Genomic DNA, 20,630 nt, shown 5'->3' with positions numbered 1-20,630 from the left:
CTCTCTTTCTTTAGGCCTTATCTACGCTTGCGGTTTGCCCCAGTTACAGCCATTAGTTCCTGTTCAGGAGAGCCACAGCATAGGAAGGCAGAAACATAATTTTCTTTGTGCAGATTTATACCAGTTTCTGTTAATGATGTTGTACTGGTAGCATAGGGATGTGTATCTGCCTTCACCTTCTTCTGTTTTATCACTGGCATCTTCTCCCATCTAGACTGGGCTTTTGTGCTTCAGTCAATTGTAAAATAGCTCACCAAGGCAGCGTGGCTTAGAGAAGGGGCTCCAGCCCTGGATCCAAGAACCTGGATTCTGATTCCTGGTTTTGCCCTAGATTTGATGTGTGACAATGAGCAAATCGTGCTTTCTCCCAAGCATCTGTTTCCTAAGCTGTAAAATGGGAGAATGACATAAGCTGATTATATAGCCCTTTGCGGTGGGCAAGTGTGCTAGCTGCTGTGGACAAAGGAAAAAACAGTGTTAAATAAAAGTTGAATAACATAGTGTTTTTTAAAATGTTCTGGTTAAGATATTTTCTAATCCTGTTTATTTTTCTAAGAGAAGCATGGGGGTGTATTAGCACAGACCAGAGAGGAGGAGCTGCTTTGGAGTGTTGCATGCCACCACCTCAGCACACAAAATAAATTGTGCTGTACTTCTTCGTGGTGAAGCTTTTTTGGAGGGATGCAGACAGGAAGTTAGCCTGCACTGTGGATGAAGCTGGATTTGTCTGTGACCAGTCTTGCTGGTAGCTGGTATTTTTTGTGACTGCCATCTTTTCACAGGCATTTCAGCTTAAATGTGCCTTTCAGGAGTAATTTTTACAGCCATTTTGGTTCTGAGGAAAAATGCAAACGTGACTGAAGGAGTAGACTGGACAGAGATGCTTGATTTTTGCAGACACTGCAGCAACAGCACATTTGTCCTGAGAAGTATAAAGCGACCAACTCGTATCTCTTGGGCACTAACGCACAGAGATGCACCTGGCCTTACAGGGCTTTTATCTGAAACTGCAAAGTTAAGCAGCCCTCGGACAGCTACTCTGCAACTGCCTGTTGCATCTTTTGTTACCCAGCTGACAAGCAACATGTATATTTTGTGAGAAGATGGTATAGAGTGTGCAAGAGACAAGGAGCTTCTCTGCGATAAGGATGAATTTGCCAGCTTGGAACTGGGCTTCAGCGTTTGTTTTGAATCTCACTGTTAAACAAATGGATGCTGAGCTTTTTCTTTAATGTCCATTTAATCCTTCCTTAAGCATGATTCACTTTGTCCTAATCCAAAGCTACTGCTTTGCAAAGCATGAAAGCTGTGAAAGGAACGTTTCGTTAATTGTTCACTCACTTTTTCTGTATGACTTCTGTTTCCTTTGCAGAGTGTTTTTGTTTGCAGCTTGATCTCATACCCATTTCAGCCACTATTAAAATTCACATTGACTTAACTGGGTGTTGCCAGTGTTAACTGTATTTTCCGCAGAAATTCCTGCTGGTGCTAGCCTGCATTCAATGTTGTTCACTTAGTAAAGGAAATTGTGTCTAATAAATAAGAAAAGATGTGTGCTTTAGGGAACCTTGGCCACTAGTTTCCTACATTGGTTTCACTGCTTGATTGCACAGAGTTGGGTAACAGTTGGGATTTTTAGGGGGAAACGTAGTATAAACCAAATATTAGGCTCAGAAAATTGCCTTTAAATTTTCCTGAGAAGTACCTAGAATATATCAGGGACGGCACTAAGAAAAACAGTATCATGTAACTCTGAGAGAGTCCTCGCATTTCTCAGTGTGTTTAGGCTTCTTGTCTGTAAAATAAGCATAATTGTAATCCTCTGTCTCAGAAGAGCAATGAGTATTCATGCAGTAACAAGTGGGGGTTCTTGTTTTACCAACAGTTGCTCGCAAAGAGGAAGAGTATTGAGAAGTTGATTTTGTGCTGTGCAGAGTTCCTGGAAGAATGATGATGTACAGCATTTTAACGTGCTTTCTCCCATCATTTTTCCCCTGCTCTTTCTGTGCTAACTCTTCTCTTAAAGCTGTAAGGCAGCCGAATCTGGTCTCTTTCGGATTTGTGTGGAAAATTAATTGTGTGTGACTTAAGAGCTCTGCCTACTCTTAATTGAAGGCATAGAGGACTGAAGCTTTGAAGAAAGCATAATTTTTCCCTAAATGTTTCCCAGTCATTTGAACTGAGTAGATGTTAATGAAAACCAGCATTAAAACAAGCAAACAACCCCCCCCCAAATTAAAAATCAGCTCAATAGAGCCCATTCCTGTCGCATACTTACTAGGCATTGTGCGGTGCCCTTTTAAATAGGCAGCGGCTAGCCCCACTGGTAGAGAAGTGTTTAAGCTGTGAATTACATTGGGTAAAATTTCAGCATTCTTTTTCTAACTTTCAGATGCAAAAAGAAAACGCAGCACAGACAGCTATTCATCAGATTCGTGGTTAGACATGGATGAAGAATCTTGTGATGCCCATATCCGGGAGGAGAAGGATGACAGCTTGGATAAGAACTCCAAATCCTTGGTGGATGGCTCCTCCTCACCCAACAGCACACACTCAGAAGGGAAGGAGGGTGCAGGAAGAAAACAAAAAGCCACAGTAATGAGATACCTAAAAAGAACTTTGTCTAATGAGTCAGATGACAGCGTAAAATCAACGACCCCCACGGACTATCCCAAAACACCAACAGGGTCTCCAGCTACAGAAGTTTCAACCAAATGGACTCACCTTACAGAATTTGAACTGAAGGGCTTAAAAGCCCTGGTGGAAAAGCTTGAATCTCTCCCAGAGAACAAGAAGTGTGTTCCAGAAGGCATCGAAGATCCGCAGGCTCTCCTGGAGGACATGAAGGTGGGTGTGATAGCTTGCTGATCCACACAAACTGTATTCTGTGGGCATAGAAGACAACAGAAGACAACTTTGCCTTCTGAGGCAAAGTTCTGCAGCAGAGGGATGGCAGCTTGTATCAGCCTGCTATGCCACAGAGAGGGAAATTATGCCTCTAACAAAAGCCATCTCTGCTCTGGGGAGATGGCTGTTTGCAGTCTGATTTAATTGATGCAGTCCTTTCTGACTGTCGCAGCAGTGGCCAAAACTTTAGATCCTCCCATAGTTCAGCACTTATTATGTCCCATGTGTAAATATTATACCTCAAAAAGTCTGTTTATATTTATAGTCTTAATCTGCCCTTTTTGGTCTAGTGTCTTTCTGGAGTATATCTGATTAACTGACATACAAACTGTAAATACTTCATTGTAATTCAGAAGATATATTGTGTAACGTTTTCAGTTGCTTTGGTTTTTTTTCTTTCACCTTTTTCATTTTCTTTCCCTCCATTGCCCTCTATAGGTTGATAATTATTCTCTACTGGTACAATATACTGTTTTTGGAGATGGTGTGAGGAGTGAATGCTCACTAGTGACAGAACTTCTCTTTAGATTTTTAGTATACTGGAAGTGGTACCCCATCTGACTTACCTCCTGAATACCGGCATGGCCTTGCTGCTTCTAGTTCCAGCCGTGCGTCTGATCCGTGGCATCCCTTTGGACTATTTGGTTAGCTTTTCTGTGTCTTGTTTTAACATTGGACAAAATAGGCTTTTTTTTTTTTTTTTTTTTTTTTTTAAACAAAGCTGAGAGCAGAATACTCTTGTAATTTTGCTGGGACTTGTCAAATAAGGCTAAAATTGTCAGCCTGCCCTCCACAGGTCCAGTACCATGGCAATTTGGCCTGATTTGGAACTATGAGTATTGATTCGTGGTCTTGTGTTTGGACTGCTAGTTTTGTGATGTTTCTGTGTACAGGATGGTTGTTCAGCTACTTATGTTCTATATGTAAGAGCCGTGTAAGCCACAATCTGAGGGGAGAAATACGTGTTTATATGGTAAAAGGGGAGCCTGTACTTTTTTAGTGCGAGTAGTGTAACAGCTGCTTAGGAAAGGTTTCAAAGCCAGTTAAAGAAGGCTGAACATATGCAGTGTGCAGTGGAACCATATTCCACAATCTTGGAGCCTGGAAGCGTGATACACAGCACTCATTTTGGTAAACCGCAGGAGCTCAGAAAGTCTCTTCTTGCAACATCAGCCACTTTGTATATGAAAGTGGACGCACGTGCCCAAAGTCGTAGCTGTAGATTCACTGGCTTGCTTTGTGGCCAGTCGTCTTCTAATCAGAAATCAAAATGAAGTTTCAAGACCAGGAGCTGAATTTGTGGTGAAGGAGAAAGAATGGTAGCATTACTTTTTCCAAGCTTGATGCACAGACCAAGTTTCCTTAAAAATAAACTGCCCCTTCTTGAAATCCCAGAAAGGGGTACAACACGTAATAAATGGTGCAGATGTTCAGAATATGATCATGCATGCTCTTTTGATGACATACTCCAATGCACTGGGAGACGTCTTACTAGAACACGGCAAGATACCATATGTGAATCTGGTTTAAAGCACTGTGTAGGAGTATATGCTTTCTTACTCCTCCTCAGAGCAGTGGATTCACTAGCTGCAGAGATGGAGAACTGCAAATGGACATTTAAGAAAAAGGCCCAAGTCATGCCCTTTTTAGTGATACTGTGCTTTAACTGGAATTAAGTGGGCATCTGCGAGTTTATTTTGTGCATCTTGCAGAATTGCATTCTTGATGTTCGATCTCCTTTGATAACTGCCTGCTTCTAAACTTTCTCTCCTTGCCAGCACACACTGTAACCATCAGGATGTAGCCCAACATCTGGATATTTATGGTTCCCTGCTGGTTAAAGAGCCCATGACCACATCTAAACATCATGCATGCTGCAGAATTGTTTTCTCTGGAATCACCTCTGTATGTTTGGCGAGCCTGTGGCTGATTAGTCAGAGTAAGACCTTTTAAAAGGATGTTAACTCAAACATTTTCTTGAACCATGTCTAAAGAACTGTTAAAGAACTTTCTTACCGATCTTTTTTACAATATTGGCCCGCATGTAAGGCAGCCCTCAATTTTCAGAGAATGGGAGTCAACACAGCATAGTAAATTAATTAAACCCATCTAGTCCGCTTCCTCTATAACTCTCCCTACGGTTGCATAGTCCACTTGCTAGGTGCTCTGAAGGAACTGGGGCAGTTAGGGGGAGTTGCACTCACATCAGTGGTTGCTTAAGTACGCTTCCTCTCAAGTCAGGAGTGGAGCCCAGGACTCCCAACACAGGCCTTCCCTTTGCTCATCAGCAAATGGTCTGAGGCAGCCATGGACAAGGTGTGTCCCCTTCCCATCTAGTGTTGGGACCCTGGATGCAACAACCCATTACTCCTTTCTGCCACTGTGTTCGTTGACACTGTAGAGAACAGTGCAGCAGAGCCAAAGCATCCTACCTCCTTGTAACCCATGTCATACCAAAGCATGAAGTTTGTTTTATTCAGTTCGTTGGCTTTAAAAACAACAACAAAAAAATCAGAAACAAGTATATCAGTGCATGTTTAGGGCTTCTGCCTTCAAAGGATAGAGCATGCTGCTGGAAAAGTCATCAAGGGACTGATTTCAGCCCTTTGAGAATACATCTAGCATAATGGTCCTTGCAGGATTCCTGTATTGCTTGGCGTGCAGAATGCAGCTGTTCAGTATTTTGTTCCGTCCTTGCTCCTCAGTGTGTGTTAGGTGCGTCATACTGTTCAGACCCTTGGCTGAACACGGTGATATGAATGTTCCCTTGGGGTTCCCAGTGATACTCGTCACTACCGTAGTCATGTGCTTCACAAGTGGTAACTGATGAGCTGTTGTTATCTCTGGTTCACAGATAGGAAACTAAGGTGCAAAGAGATTAAGATAGAAGTGACCATAATTTTTGGATACTGGTTTTATGTGTTGCGGATGTGATTTTCAGAAAAGTTAGCATTATTTAAGAATGATACGTGCAAAAGATCATTTTAATGGTATTGAAACTGTAATTGCTTAACATTTCTACAGAGCAGAAGTTCTGATCTTCAGCATCCAGATCCCAAGCCAAGTGTGGGGAAGAGTAGGAACACACAATTCATGACTGCCTGTGGAAACTTGATTTAAAAAAATTTGCCCTGTGTTACATAGGGACATATTGGCAGAAGAAGAAATACAGTCCATTTTTCTAGAACAGTATTTATCTACTTGACCACTAAATCATATTCCCTCTTACTTTGCTACTAGTTTTCCAACTTGTACAGAAAATAATGTGGGGATTTTGCTGATAGCATTAGTAGTAGAGTTAGCAGAAGTTTGGCACCTTTACCTCACCCTGATGAATATCCAGAGCACCAGTCATCTGTGGGACTGAATGGAGGCAGAAATCCTGCAGAAGAAGCTGTGCAGATCACACGTGGTGTGACTGTATTCGGCTACATTCACAAGGCTTATTTCATGGGCAACCTGACTTTTGGGCATGTGATGTACTAATAATGCAGCCTATAAAAAGTACCCTTTTAGTGCACCCATTTGAGAGTTATTTTTAACACATGCATAGCAAGAACATGCTCTGACAGAAAGCCTGAAAGCTCTTGCTCTGCTTGGAAAGTATTAAACAAGTTTCTTCCTGAAGAAAATAAATCCGTGTTTATTGTAGCACTTTTCTTAATGAAATACACTCAGGAACTTTTCTGTATGACATTCAAGTCTCTCTTTGTGCTTCAGTAAGATAATTAATGTTTTCAGAAAACAGGATATGGGTAGTTAAAACTGGAGAAAGGAAACCATTTTATTTAGTAATGTGACGTTTCACAGAAATGTGGGTAACTTGCAGAGAAACCATGCTTTCCCATCTGAGCAAGAATACAGTAAAGGATGGGCAACTGGATTACTGCTCTTAGCGGTAAATACAACTGCAGCTATATACAGCTATTTAATGTCAAGTAGGTGAGATTTTTTGAAGTAAAGTAATTTATTTTCCTTATGAGAAGGGAGACTGAAAACTAAACTAAGCCTGTGTAAATGCCTTACACGTCATCTAAGCTCCTAACTAACTGCGACTATCTAGTGGGGACACAGCAATCCAGAAGTGCCAAGCTAATGCCTCTGCAGATTGAGAACCCATTTATCACCATGATCGATGGAGTGCTGCAGCACAAGGGAGGCTTATTTGCAGAGCATAACACGGGCCTCGCTTGGGGAGCGGGTCAGTTCTTCCCTCAGCTCAAACAAGGAATTAAATTCTTGTCGGCTGCAGCTCTGCTCTGTGGGCACTGTATCACGAGACCCGTGTTCGCCACCAAAGGAGCTTCTCGGAGGCCTCCCAGCAGCGATTACTGACAGCAGCGTTTGCTCCGTAGCAGATGGCATCTGAACAATCAGCTGAGGAGATGCAATACTCTCTGTATCCAAATGTCTGCGGCTGGGCTCTGAGTGAGCTGTATGTGCAGCAAATGTGAGGGGAAATTGTTGCACAGATAAACATACCCTCCCTGAGAGTGCTCAGCTGACCGAAGTCGCTGAAGGACAGAAGGCTTGGCAGTATAGCTGTTGGCAGGGTGAGCAGCCAGAAGACACTGCAGCCATTGCCCCCACATCCTTGCTGTTGGTGTTACTGTTGGAGGCACATGCAGCCTGCAGTCATGCCTTGTTTTCCATGTATACAAGCCCTGAAATGAAATACGAAACAGTGCAACTCTGGCTCCCAGTTTAAAAATTAAGTAGCAGCTGAACTGTTAGAAAAGTACCTACACTAATGAGGAAGAAAAGGAGGAAAAAAATCACTACAAAATAATTTTACTTAGATGGTGGCCTTGGGGATTGGAAGAGTTTAATCGTGTGGCTTTTCCACTTCATATTTAGATAACAAATAGTATGTCAGTGTACTAAAGATGCAATTGGGGTGGACTTATGCATGGATAAGAGAATAGAGAGGTAACCATGTTACTCCTTCGTGTAGTTTGCACCCCACATCACAGGACAGGTAAAGCTGAGGAGACCTTTGATTGTGACAGTCTGCATCCCACACTAAACACTCTGCCAATAATACTTGTCTGTATGCAGCCTCTGATTGCAGCACACAGTGTTTCTGTTGGGTTACCAGCAGGATGGTAATTCCTTTGCTGCTGTTGGGAAGAAGGATTGTGAGATCTGCCTCCTAACAATGCCACAGACCTTCCCCACTTCAAAGCAAAAATGCTGCTGCTCTTCAGAAGGGACTGTGGAAGTCCATTAGGGCAGAAGAAACTCAGTTTGAAGAACAGTTTGTCAAATATCCACAACTACTTGGCATCAGGAGAAGATTCTTGTGCAAGACAGATGATATCTACTGAAATATGTTCTTACTTTTTCTTGCCAAGAAATCTTACCCCCTTCTCATTCTGATGACAGGAAAAAACTTCCCTCTACTGAATTCGTTTCAGGGGAGTCATCCCTTGTTGTGCTTTTGAAATTAATGGCTAAGCTGAATTTTTACATACTTAATCAGTTTCTTTCCTTCATACTTGCTCTTGTCACCACACCCTTCAAGAGTAATGAATCAGGCAGCCTTGTGCTGGATGGGCATCGTGCTGTTTGTCTAACTGCAGCCCCATGGCTTTTTCTTCATCTTCCTTTTTTTTTTTTTTTTTTTTTAAAGCAGGTGAAGAAAAGTCTGCCTCCTCCAGCCTGTTGTGTGCTGACACTTGACACTACAGTCAGTGCAACTGTGGCTTGGTTATGGTTGTGCTGCTCAGACACCCATTATTTTCAGCTGGCTGAGATGATAAACTGTCGTAGTTTTACATTTCTTCTTGGATAATATTTTCACGTGATACATATGATAACAAGAAACCTTCATTATCTTGCCAAGTTCTTGGAATATACTCTGCTTTCTATTGAACTCGGAGTCTCTGACAGTCGTTAGTGGAAATGTTAAGGTTTTCTGTCTTACAAGCTTTCAAATCTAAGAGTAGCAAAGTAAAGAGGGATTAATTTGTCCTTTGTTTATATGGCTCTCAAGCTGCCGCCTTGTTCTGGAGAATTTTCGCTTTGCTATGAGAATACAAAAGACCTCTCCATTTTTTAGGATTGAAAACTAACTTTCAGAATGTGCTCACAGTTCGGTTAATGCAGTGATAGCTCTCTCAAAATACAAAGGACATGAGAAAAGAGGTGCTCACTTAACCTCAGCTGGGCCAGGAGTTAATTTGCCAATGACTAGTCCGTATGTAAAAGTTACTAGCTGTTTCACTCAAAGACTATTCAGCTGAAGGTACGCTACAGACTCTCCATCACAGTCAGGTTGGGGCAAGCTGTGTTTTATTCCTCACCAGCCAGGCTGTGCCTGTGCAAGCTCCTGAGCGCAGCCACAGTGCCGGGCTGACGAAACTGGGCTTGTACTGGTATTGCTTATTTTGGTCACTGGCGCTGCTTTCGGACCAACCAGTATCAAGAACAGCCTTACTGGTATGATTGTATCTGAAGAAGCAGCACCGTGCTGGTGCTGTAGTGTCTATTAGTAAAGCATCTCTCATTTAAGCACAGAGTGGGGAATTGGGCTGAATCCAGCAGGTTGCCTGAGCTCCAGGGAGAGAAAGCCAGCCCCAGGGACTCTCGTCCAAACCCCAGTTTAGATGCTAGTCTGCCTGCTTGGGCTTTTGGGGCCTGGAACATGCCATCGTACTCTTGGCTTTAGTTGGATGATTACAGATGAATTCCAAGGGCACTTCCTATTAAAACAATTACTGTATTTTAAGCTCTTTTGTAGAGTGTGTGAAATTGCTAATTATGAAAGCTCTACACTGGGGACTGAGAGAGCCTGGTGCCCATTGTCTAATTAAGCTTTTTTTCAAGAAGTCGGTATACTTCGGAATGACACCATTGAACTTCATTGTCTGGGGTTATCTCCTAAATTCTATTACAAGGTAATTTCCAACCTGCGTTTCTTGGTTGCTGTATTGGAGCATTTTTTTCCCCATTAACCTCTTAGTGCTTATTTGGGCTTCAGTTTTCAGCAGCACAGCAGAATCCTCCTTCCGACTTGTTTTTTGTTTTCATTTGTTGTCCTTTTCAGCTACCTGAACTCCAAATGAAAAGCTTTGTAGCTGGATTAGAAAGTACGTAGAGAGTCAAGGGAAGCGAGCGTGGACTGTTCCCAACTGCACAATTGAGTACGTTCTTCCCCACCTCTGTGTTGAATTATACAGTCATGGGAGTGATTCACAGCGGTAGAAGCTGTGTAAGCCAGTGCAACCCACTCATGAGATTTCTAGGACAGTGCATCAAAGCAAAAGGATTTGGTGGGGGTGGAAAGGAGGGGAGACCAACCTTTTTTTTCCTTAATACTGTACTATGCAGAGTCAGATTCTCCTAGTGAATACTCAGGAACCTGAATGCCTTACCTGATCACATGAAGTGAATTAGATTACAGTGACTCTGGCCTGCCCATCAGAGTGGAAGGAAGGCCAGTGGAAACGATGGTGCTCTTGAATTGCCACATGCATAAAGATGAAAGGTTACAGTGCACACTTCTGTATCTTGACTTACCTGAATGTTCAGGCATCTGAGGATTGCTCTGACCTACACGCTTGATGCCCTGTGACTGCAGAAATAATGGTGGCAGAGCCTAGATGCTTCTCAGGTCTTTTGTAGACTTAATTAGGAGATAAGGTGTTGGTTGTGGTGACTGGTGGGGGTTGTTTGGGATTTAGTGAGCTGCAGTTCAAAGGGAGAGGTGCTACTGGTATTAGACTGATAGCAGTGGAAAAACACCAGTCTTTTTTGGACACACCGATTTTAAAGAAGTCTGTAATATTTGAGGTGATTCATGGCTGATTTTGCTGTCTATTTTGCAAGAAACTTCACGTCTTGGATCTTAATGACAGGCGCGAGAGTTTCAGTGTGAATTGGAAGTTTGGAAGCAAAAGTAACTTGCAGAGATGTAACAAGTCAGCAGAGATCTTGTCACTCCATCTTTCATCAGAGTGGAGTATTGTCTTCTGTAAGTCTCTGCACTCTTAAGTTGGAGAAATATTGCTGTGGTTAATAAAGGCCTTTTCATTTGCAACAGAACATACTGAAGGAACATGCTGATGATGACCAAAATCTTGCCATTTCGGGTGTCCCCGTGGTCAGCTGGCCCAAGAAGACCGCAAAGGTAATGAGACGCAATTACTTACTAATTGTTGTTGTGCTAGGTCTTGATGTTTATTTAGCTATAATCTGAAAAAGTGCTGTATATGATACTTTGGCAGCTGCTAGCATTTTTAACATGAAATGTTATTTTTAATGGTTTTATGGTTAAGAGTTGAAGCAGAACATAAAAGTGCCTCAGCAGGGAGAAATCATTAGTGTTTCCATTTAAAAAGAATTTGTTTGGGCCTTACTTATCAGTATAAAGCTTTGATATGTCTCGGTCATTTACTAGTCATGGTTAAATCTAAAAATGTTGATGCAACGTTTTTTGTAAAATTGAATGACGTGTAAATCCTACAAACCGGTCACTTAGTAAGTGCTCTCATCTGGATGAGAGGATGCTTTTTCTCTTATACTATGAGACCTCCTGAATTCTCTGTACAAGTGTGCCACCGTAACTTCGGAGGGTTGTTTTCTGTCCCTGTATCTTCCTTTTTCCTCCTAGATACGGGAGTAATTCTCTTCACTTTGCAGGAGAACTGTGAGGCTTGCTTCATTAATGCTTATAAAGAATTTGAAATAATTAAAGAATAATGTCAAAAGGCTGGATGTTATTTATAACAGTGGTATGTTTACCACACTCCAGTTATTCAGCATGCTGTAAAAGCAGCTTTGCTTATTTAGAAGATGTCTCATCGCTTCTATTTTTACTTTCATTTTTCACTGAATTGGTTTTATAATACATAATTTCTTTAGAAATGCTGAAAGGGTCAGTCAGCTTAAATCAGGCTTCTATCTGAAAATCTGTTGTTGTTATAATTGTAAATAACTTCCAAATAATTGAGTTAATTATTTTCCCTGTTCCCACTTTTTGTGCTGGTGTACTTGTCATGGCTTTTTGCATATAATTGCTTGTAGCGACGAGAATTTGCTGTTTTCAAAGGGGAAGTAGGAGACCATAAACATCAAACTGCCAGAGTGGCAGAGTGGGGCAGAATGAGCATATCGTGTTCCTTCTTGGTTTCTTTTTGGGTTTTAGCTGAGCACATTTCAGATAAGTTAGATCTTGTTAAATACGTATTTTCTTTTTAGATGGTAATAAAACCATGGCAATGTTCTTTGTGTTTAAAACATTTATTTGTTTAAAAACAACAGTGGAAAACCTTGAGAGTAATAGGTGTCGGATTCTCCATTCCACTGCTTTGACAGCTGCTGTTCATTCATCAGTCAAGTATATTCCAGGGATTGAATACAGTAAAATTTCTGTGACCATAGGAAAACTGGTGTGTGAAACATATAATACAAAACTAAGAAACAACTGACTCTTGTGCTGTATCTTTTGAGCTTGTGGTAGAAGTGTGGATCTTAATGTTTTGAGGCTTTTATAAGCTCTGGTGTTTGCTAATGTTCTTGTTCACTTTATTTTGGTATCCTTGATAAATGGTTCATTTCTTATGTTTTATTTCTGTGCGTTGGCAACATAACTGTAACTGTAGAAGATTCGTATTTTTTTTAAGACTTAAATCTTATCTCTGTTTGCAAAATCCATCTTGCTGGCTGCAAGGGGTTTTTTTAACTTTCTGGTGCTTATTTTCCTTTAGCCTTTCTGAAAGCAAACACTTTTAGAAGGCATCATTCCCAGTGCTAAGGTGCAATAACAATTAAACACATTGGCTAATAGCAAGTATGAGGAGAACTTTCACAGAAAGTCAGGCTTTCGATTGAAGTCTGGAAATAAACAAAAACTTGTAACAGAAGAAATCCTTTCACCATTCTCTTTATATTTACTTTGCTTAATCTATGATCAGTTTGTATTATGTCTTATGTTTGAGTTAAAAGGTACACATGCAGATATTGCTGAATGTTTCCCAAAAGGAGTTTGTTGTTGCGCTTCTAATTGGCAAATGTCCCTGTCATCCTACATGTTACAGCTATTTTCCTTGTCTGGGAACAGAGGCCAAGTGAACAGGCCAGGAAGACATGTCTTAGAGTTGGGCCCTTGAGTCCCGAATTAAAATATGTTGGAAAGACAATATAGGGGAGATTTGTATAAAGGCAGTGTTAGTAGTTAAACTTGGTTATTTCTCCTTTGTTTCTGTAAGTCCTGATAATGAAATAAAAGATTTTACAGAGAAGAAATCCTTTAGGGAGGGGGAAACTCCCTTTACAATTCGATTGTAGCTGGTGGAGCGAGCCTCCGTGGCCAGAAGATTCCACAAATGTTGAGCACAAGGCAGGAGTGTAAAACCTACCAGTAATTTTGCTTTCTGTAGTATTGCTCTTGTAGTATATAGGAGAAGTGCCAAATACTTAACAGTGCCTTTCCTGAGATACTGGTATTTAAAGGGAGTGGCAGATACAATACAGCATGGTACCAGCTATTGTGGGGCTGGTAAGAAGACATTGTAGCTGGTATTTCAGCTTTCAGGGAGAGTGAGGATTGTCTGAATCCAAGACCGTAAAGAAAAAGAAGGGGACTGAAATCCAGAAAGAGGAGGCAATAAATGGAAAACGTGGGTCTTGCTTTCTCCCAAGAGAAGGCTCCAGAAGAGATTTAGAAAGACAAGAGCAACAGATGGAGAAGGAAGAATAAAGCCAGTATTAAATGCCAAAACATTTCAAAGAAAATGGAAATGACTGTAAAGAAAGGAGGGGAAGAGACTAGAAACGGTGAGAGAGCAGGATGAGGAGAGAGGCAAGTACTGAAAAGGGATGGAGCCGGAAAAGCGTAGAGTAGAGGGAGAGAACTCTTACTAAAGTAAAAGATCCCTGGAGTAGGGACAGGGAATCACTTAAAATATGTGAATAACCCACGTTGTGGAGGGGCGGCCTTAGTTATGTTGACTTGCTTTTGAAAGAACACGCCTTTAATAATCTGAATGGTTTTCAAAGCAGCAAATAAATATTTCCCTTTAAAATTGAGTCACAGTTTCTTTTATGTGTTGCTAGTCTGACGTGCCAACAGCGTGCACAGTTCTGTCGTACTGCAAAACGGTTGCTTGAAGACTGTGAAATTCTGGGGTTTAGGGAAGAAACATGTTCACTCACCTTAAATCACAGTCACAGTGGATAAGGTGTAATGGGCAAGACATTTAACTAAGTATGTGGAAGACCCATCCTTATGTGGTGGCCCCATTGTGCTGCATCGCTCCCATCTACCTTTTCTAAAGGTGTTTGGGGCTGTCAGTTATACTGCAGTTCGCTGTCAAAAAAAATTACTCGCTGAGAAAAGGAACAGAAGTAATGATCAAAAGTGGTTTTGTGAGGAGATAAAATAAATGGGTGACATTTGATGATCTTGTGGTTAGTGTACAAAATGGGAGGCAAGGGTCTGCGTTCTGTTCCCAGCTCTGCTGCAGCCTCCTTGTGTTGCACGAGGTGAATGGCACGTTTCTGCTCCCTGAGCTTTTCCGTATGGAGATGGCGCTTCCCATCCTGGGAGGCTGTGAGGTGAAATTAATGTTTATAAAGATCTGTGACATCTTCAGCAGAAAGTTTCGTAGTAAAATGTATGAAACATTATTATTTTATGGTAATAGAGAAACGGTGTGTGATTCATAGGCACCTCTTCCAAATCGTATTTGCTCATCTTTATGGAGCTTTTTTGAGTCTTCTGTACTTTTTCTAATTTATTGATAATTACTTAGTACAATAATTACACTCTAGGAGGCACCTTTTTTTTTTTTTTGCAAATGCTCTTTCAGAAGAAGGAAGAACTTGCCTTTTTCTTTTAGCTATAGAGCAAGAGAAAACAGTCCATTTTCAGAAGAAGTCTCTGTCTGATAATGATTCATTTTGCAAATTGTTTGACTTTGCCAGGAGTCCTAGGATATGCGCAGCGATCCTAATTTAGGCCTTTTCAGGGAATCGGGAATGTGGGACTAAGTGGATATTTGAAACCTACTTGTCCTGATGGCTGACTGACAGTTCATGTACCTTCAAACTAGACAGCACATTTTTCCCAGCTAGCTGCCAAGCACAGATGCAGCTGTGGATATGTAAACCCCATCCCCATTCCTTTGCTGTGGGTTTGTGCAACAGTAAGTTGTCCTCACCTGGTGTGTTGCTGAGTGTTATCTGTGGGTTTTTTTGCAGTGGTAGTCTGTTGTCCGAAAGGAAGAACTCCGTAGGGTATGCTGCCTTGAAATTTTGTGTTCTTAAGGGTCTAAAGAGGAATGAGGAATAACCTTAACAAACTACTCCTTCCCCATCCCTGGGACATGAACTTCTGGGTGGTGTGAAAAAAGAGCAGGGCCTAAACCTGATTTTCCACTGTGGCGACACATTGCTCATCACTGGTGCAGAAAGCTGACTACCATCAAGCCAAATCTTGAAGCCCACTCTCAAGGTTTGCTCAGCCCTACAATACCAGAGTTCCCATTTTACCTGCACAGGGATTAGGGGTGGCATTTTATTTAAGGAACTCGGAGTATGGCCCAAGCAGAAACCATGCATTTTTCAAACCATTTCCTATTTCTGGAAGGCAACAGTCAACTATAGTAGCATGTAATTACACTCTATGGCAGTGCCTTCTGTTTTTATTGTGATAAAGATCTTTAGTTGTCTGTGAAGAGCAGCTATAAAGAACTAGAATATGTTTGGACTCTCTTGTTCTGTGAAGAGTTAGAAATGCAGACTGTGAGCCAGACTCTCATCTCTCTTACCTGGCACAAACCTAAAGCCACTGCATTTGTAATGATAGCAAGTGTCCAAATATATATAGGTCTGGCTGTGAGCAGGAGATGAAGCTGTAATTTTCAGTAGCTGGTTAACAATGCTGCAATATGTGGCTGTTTTTCTGATGCCTGTTCATATGCTTTTTCCATGTAATTTTTACCTGTTGATTTTAAGAGAAGACACTTAAGAAGTATAATAAGGAAATGGTAATATTCTTATTTAAAAGCGTAAACTATTAATTAGTAAAGGCCACAAACTGAAATTTTAATTGGATTATGTTTTTTTTTTTAAAAAAAAACAACCTTCCCTACAATTGGCAATGCAAATGACGTTTGTAGCTATGTATCAGTGCATGAGAACCAGGAACAAAAAGTGATCATAAAAAAACCCAGAAGGAAGACATCTCTCAGGCTGGCTTTTTTTGCTGTTGTTTTTTGGGTTGGGGGGCGGTGGCGGGTGGGCATAGGGTTGAAAGGGACGTTCTGGGGTTTTGCCTCTACTTTCCTGTTACCATGGGCAGCATCTGATTCCAATCATTAGCGAGTTCTGTCTTAGTTTATTTTTTACCCAATTATTTTTACTAGAAATCTTTGCAAAATTCTACAGATACATCCATGTATTGGAAGAAGAAGGATTAACTCCTAAGAACTAATCTGCGAGAGGCAGAGCAAAAGGCTGATTAGTATGATTGAGGAAAGGTTGAGCTAGTCATACGCCACCAGACCAGACAGTCCCTGTAGCACTGTGTCCTGTTTCTGATGGTGGCCGGTCACAGCTATTCAAAGAGTCGTAAGAACAAAGCAGGCATACAGCGCTCTTTCCTTTGCTTATCTTCCCAGTTAAGCTAGAAGATTGTATCTTCATCTTTGGTGTTTAGTGTCCCCTGGTAGAATTTTTTTCCCCTTTGTGAATTTACCTAATAATTTGTGGAACCTGTTGATCTTTTTGATCTCCATAGCATCCTGTGGCATTGTCCCCTGCAGTTTAATAAAGCTCTGCATAGATAAGTACTTCCTTATGTTGTTTCAGATCTGTCCCTTAATACCATAAATACACTTCATGCTCTCTGTATCATGCATTTTGAGAAATTTGAACAAGGTCACTGTTCACCTTCTCTGTGCTGTCAATATTTTTTTGTCCCTGTTACTGCTTCTCAGTCTTCCCCCCCTGCTCCCAAGCTGAAAAACACTGGTAAGTTCAATCTTTTCTGGTACACAAACCATACTATATGTCTGATCATTTTTCTCACTCTGGTCTAGTTCCGCTATAGGTAGTTTTGAGATGAGGGTGGATATGGGACTCCACAACCACACATAGTATTTAAGACGTGATGTTTAAGAGTGGAGACTAGAAGAACATGTCTTGTTCAGCATGGCACAGCAAAGTTGAGGGGGGAGATGATTGTTGTGTTAGTACTTCAGGGAGTATGAACACCAGGGGAGGAGTTACTTCGGAGTTACTTAAGCTAATGGACAATGTCGCCATGAGAACAAGTGGGTATAAACATAGCCTAGATTTAGGCTGGAAGTAAGATTTCTGATCATTGTTCATAGTCTGAACTAAACAGCACACAAGAAAAACAGTAGACAACTGTGGTGAAAAGGGTGTTAGATTCTTAGAAATAACTTGTATTTTAAATAATAAAAGACAGTGGTATTAGTCACCCTCTCTAGATCTGGAGCCTGTAGAGGTCCTTGGGCACATTCACATGTCTGCTGACATTTTCCAGCAAGGAACCTTTTTCTCTTTTCATGGTATTTCACATTAAAAATGCTGGGAAGGCAGGAAGATCTACCAGTTTTTAATAATAGAGCTCCTTTATGTATGGCACCAATTTTATGAACATATATGCAACATTGTGCACTGGATCAAACTTAAGAAATAGAAAGGAAATGGACTAAGAATCAGTGGATACAATAAATTTGAATGTACTCAGAAAGGGGGGGGGGGAAGCATAAATTCAAGAGTTCTTATAAACTTCAACCTGAAACCAGTGTGTTTTTTCATAAGTTTTGAGCATTGCTGTACATCAGGTTTTCTTTAAATTCAGGGGGAGAGGTGCTAGGTGGACAAAGAACATTCCTGAAAACCTTTGAATAAATACTTCCAGTTTTTACTTGCTTGCTTACTAAGAATTCCTACCATAGCTATCGCTAGGCCAGCTCCACCCATAGTAGCAAGAGCACTGAGGTACTCGTTACAGCAATTAGTGTTTTAACCAGAGTGGTGTCTGAAACAGATCTGAGCATGTATAAATGGCACAACATCAAAACAGCATCAGTTTCAGGAGCCTGCCCGGGGGCTACCACCAGGAAAGCTACATTCCTCGTAGTAGCAGTGGGAAAACTCTGCCAAATTCCCCAAGACAGACCAGTCCTTGGAGATCCATTCAGGGTACTTCCTGTGGGGATACGAATGTATTAGAAAGCAAATACTGACAATTAAAAACAAGCACTTAAGAATTAAAGTAAAAACTGAGTCCTCCTAGTGTAGAAAAAAACTGGGAAGGGGAAAAAAAAGGCAGAAAGATAGCAAAAGAATTCTGTGTGAATTGTTGTACAATGTCTTTTTCTGGTTGAGATTCAAGTAAATTTTACATCAGTCATTCCAAGTGGCGCAGCAGCAAAAAGGGGATTTAAACTGTCACATTTTGTCCTTGCCAGGCATCAGCTTAAAGGTGTTTGAAGTGATCTCACACAGCACTGCCTGAACTCTGCTTGGTGTCAACAGCAATTTTAAATGCCAGTAGTCTGTAAGATTTGCATATACAAATGTGTGTATTGTGAATCCTTTTTGTTGATAAAAAGTCCTGATTATAAAGTTCATTATCTACTGCAAATCAGACATTTCTTGGTAGTTACCAGATGCTAATAATTAATTTATCTTCCAGAAAATAAGTACAAAAGAAAATGAGGATTAAAATCAACTGAAATTTGTTTTTCTCTTTACTGATTTAAATTGTGATTGGAATCAGTGATTTAAATAATTTTGAATAATTTCTGTTCTTATACACTGCAGGATAGTAGATGCCATGTGGCAGGACAGAGTTGAAATTTATTCAGAAAGATATCCCAGTTCTGGCTCCTGACAAATCTATTCAGAAACAAAACCACATAGTTGAGGTTTGGGGGATTTTTTTTTTTTAGGGGTCTTCCCACAGTAGCTGTACACATATGAAACTAAGCCCTTTCCCTGCTCACTACACTTGGGAGCAGGAAAAAAACTGATGCACCAGAATCGAACAATTCTTCGGGTAGTGTGCAAAGGAGTAAGAGCTGCTGAAGCTACTGGGAGTTTCTGTCAAGTGTCTGCTTTCCTGGGGCAGTGCTGCTGAGGAAGGTTATCTCCTTGCCCAACTTGTTTATTTTTCTGAGCGCTGCTTCAGTCTTAGACGTTAGTCCTCAAGACAAATTCATTTCTGTGGTAACTCCATGCAGGCCAGAGGAGTTTCAGGGTTTGGTGTATGTGTATCATACATAACGTGCCCAAAGAGCTTCATTGCATATTGCCTCAATATTTTTATAAAAGCTTTGCCTGGTGACTTGACAGATTATTTCTCACTTCAAGAGGCTGTACTTGAAATACTGTGTCCCTTCAGGGAGTAATTATAAATAGCAAGGACTTGAATGAGCACCTTCTTAATCTTCCATCTTTGACTTAATATTTTCCCTTCTTATCAACTCTCAGCCACTTGCTTTGAAATCTGACCAATGCCTTTATGTGATTAATACATCAAACAGGTAAATTAGAGCCATTTTGACTCTGAGTAGAAATTTGAATGGATTGGAAACAATGAACAGTCATCTCTCTCTTCAAACTGTTGTGCTCCAAGTATCATACAAGAAGATTTATGTATTCTTCCCCGTTGTCATTCTTCTACCATGTGCATGAATATGCAGTAAAATGAATTTTTCCCAACTATGTCTTGACTGCCATTTTTCAAGATAGCAGCTTTTTCTTTATTTCATGACAGTAAAAGCGCTGATGAAAACTACTTTAGTATTAAGACCTTTTTCTTAGATAGTGTATGTGAAATGAGTTGACAGGTCTCAAATTTTGTCACCGGGAGCTTGACTACATTCATTGCTGAGCTGGCCAACAAAATCAAACAAAAAGCTAAGGTTTGAACCTGATTTAAGTATTCTAGCATCCTTGTGCTCTCCCCCACCCCAACATTAAAACCATTCAAGCTTTGAGTTACGTATCTGAGATTTAATAGTTTTGTTTCTGGATCGAAGCACATTGGCAGAGCAATGGGGAAGGCGTTTGTCATTCCACAGTATATGCTGTGCAATTATGGACATTAATCCTGCATGCACTTTTCAGAACAAAATTGAATTGTATGTTCTGTCCCTGAGAAGATGGCTCCCTTTTAGTTCCATAGCACATTGAAATTAAAGTCTGCTGAGAATATAAATGAGGTCTTGTTTCAACTTTATGACTTTCCTGCAGGCACTAGTAGACCAGATAGAAGAGGTACAGAAGTGCTCTCCTTTTTTAAAATTAACAAACACAACAAAAGATATGGATAAATTCTGATAAAAGCAAAGCAGCTTTGAGACGTAGTCTAGCATGGTTTGGTTGTTTACGTTCTGAATCACAGAATCATGAAGGCTGGAAAAGACTTTTTAGAATCATTAAGTCCAACCATCAACCCAACACCACCATGCCCACTAAACCATGTCCCAAAGGTTAGCAGGTTTCAAATTAGAAATCAAATCAACATAAATATCTGAGGTACAAATGTTTCCCTACAAATCCAAGTCAGGTTTGTAGGTGACAGCAGAGCACATGAGCTCTCATGAGGAAAACTGTACTTCAGTTTTTCCTTTGCTTACCATTTGTTTGCCTCTAAATGTTTGGGTTTGGTCTCTAGATTTTAAAGCTGCTGCCCACACGTTGGACACAATTGACTGTCGTAGAGCGTTCTGTGCTGT

At 40.8% G+C, this 20,630-nt stretch overlaps 1 protein-coding gene across 1 annotated transcript in view; it reads left to right on the top strand.

Moving 5' to 3' along the window:
• KDM2B (lysine demethylase 2B) overlaps nt 1-20,630 on the top strand; it is a 119,121-nt gene that overhangs the window by 68,123 nt on the left and 30,368 nt on the right. The window contains exons 11-12 of the mRNA XM_059827457.1: nt 2,393-2,847; nt 10,952-11,038. Of these exons, the coding sequence (XP_059683440.1) occupies nt 2,393-2,847; nt 10,952-11,038 (542 nt within the window). The remainder of the gene's footprint in view (nt 1-2,392; nt 2,848-10,951; nt 11,039-20,630) is intronic.

Source organism: Gavia stellata, chromosome 21, assembly GCF_030936135.1.
Source record: "Gavia stellata isolate bGavSte3 chromosome 21, bGavSte3.hap2, whole genome shotgun sequence".
Classification (NCBI taxonomy): Eukaryota; Metazoa; Chordata; class Aves; order Gaviiformes; family Gaviidae; genus Gavia; species Gavia stellata.
The sequence above is the reverse complement of the archived record's forward strand: the minus strand, read 5'-3'. Positions and strand labels throughout refer to the sequence as shown.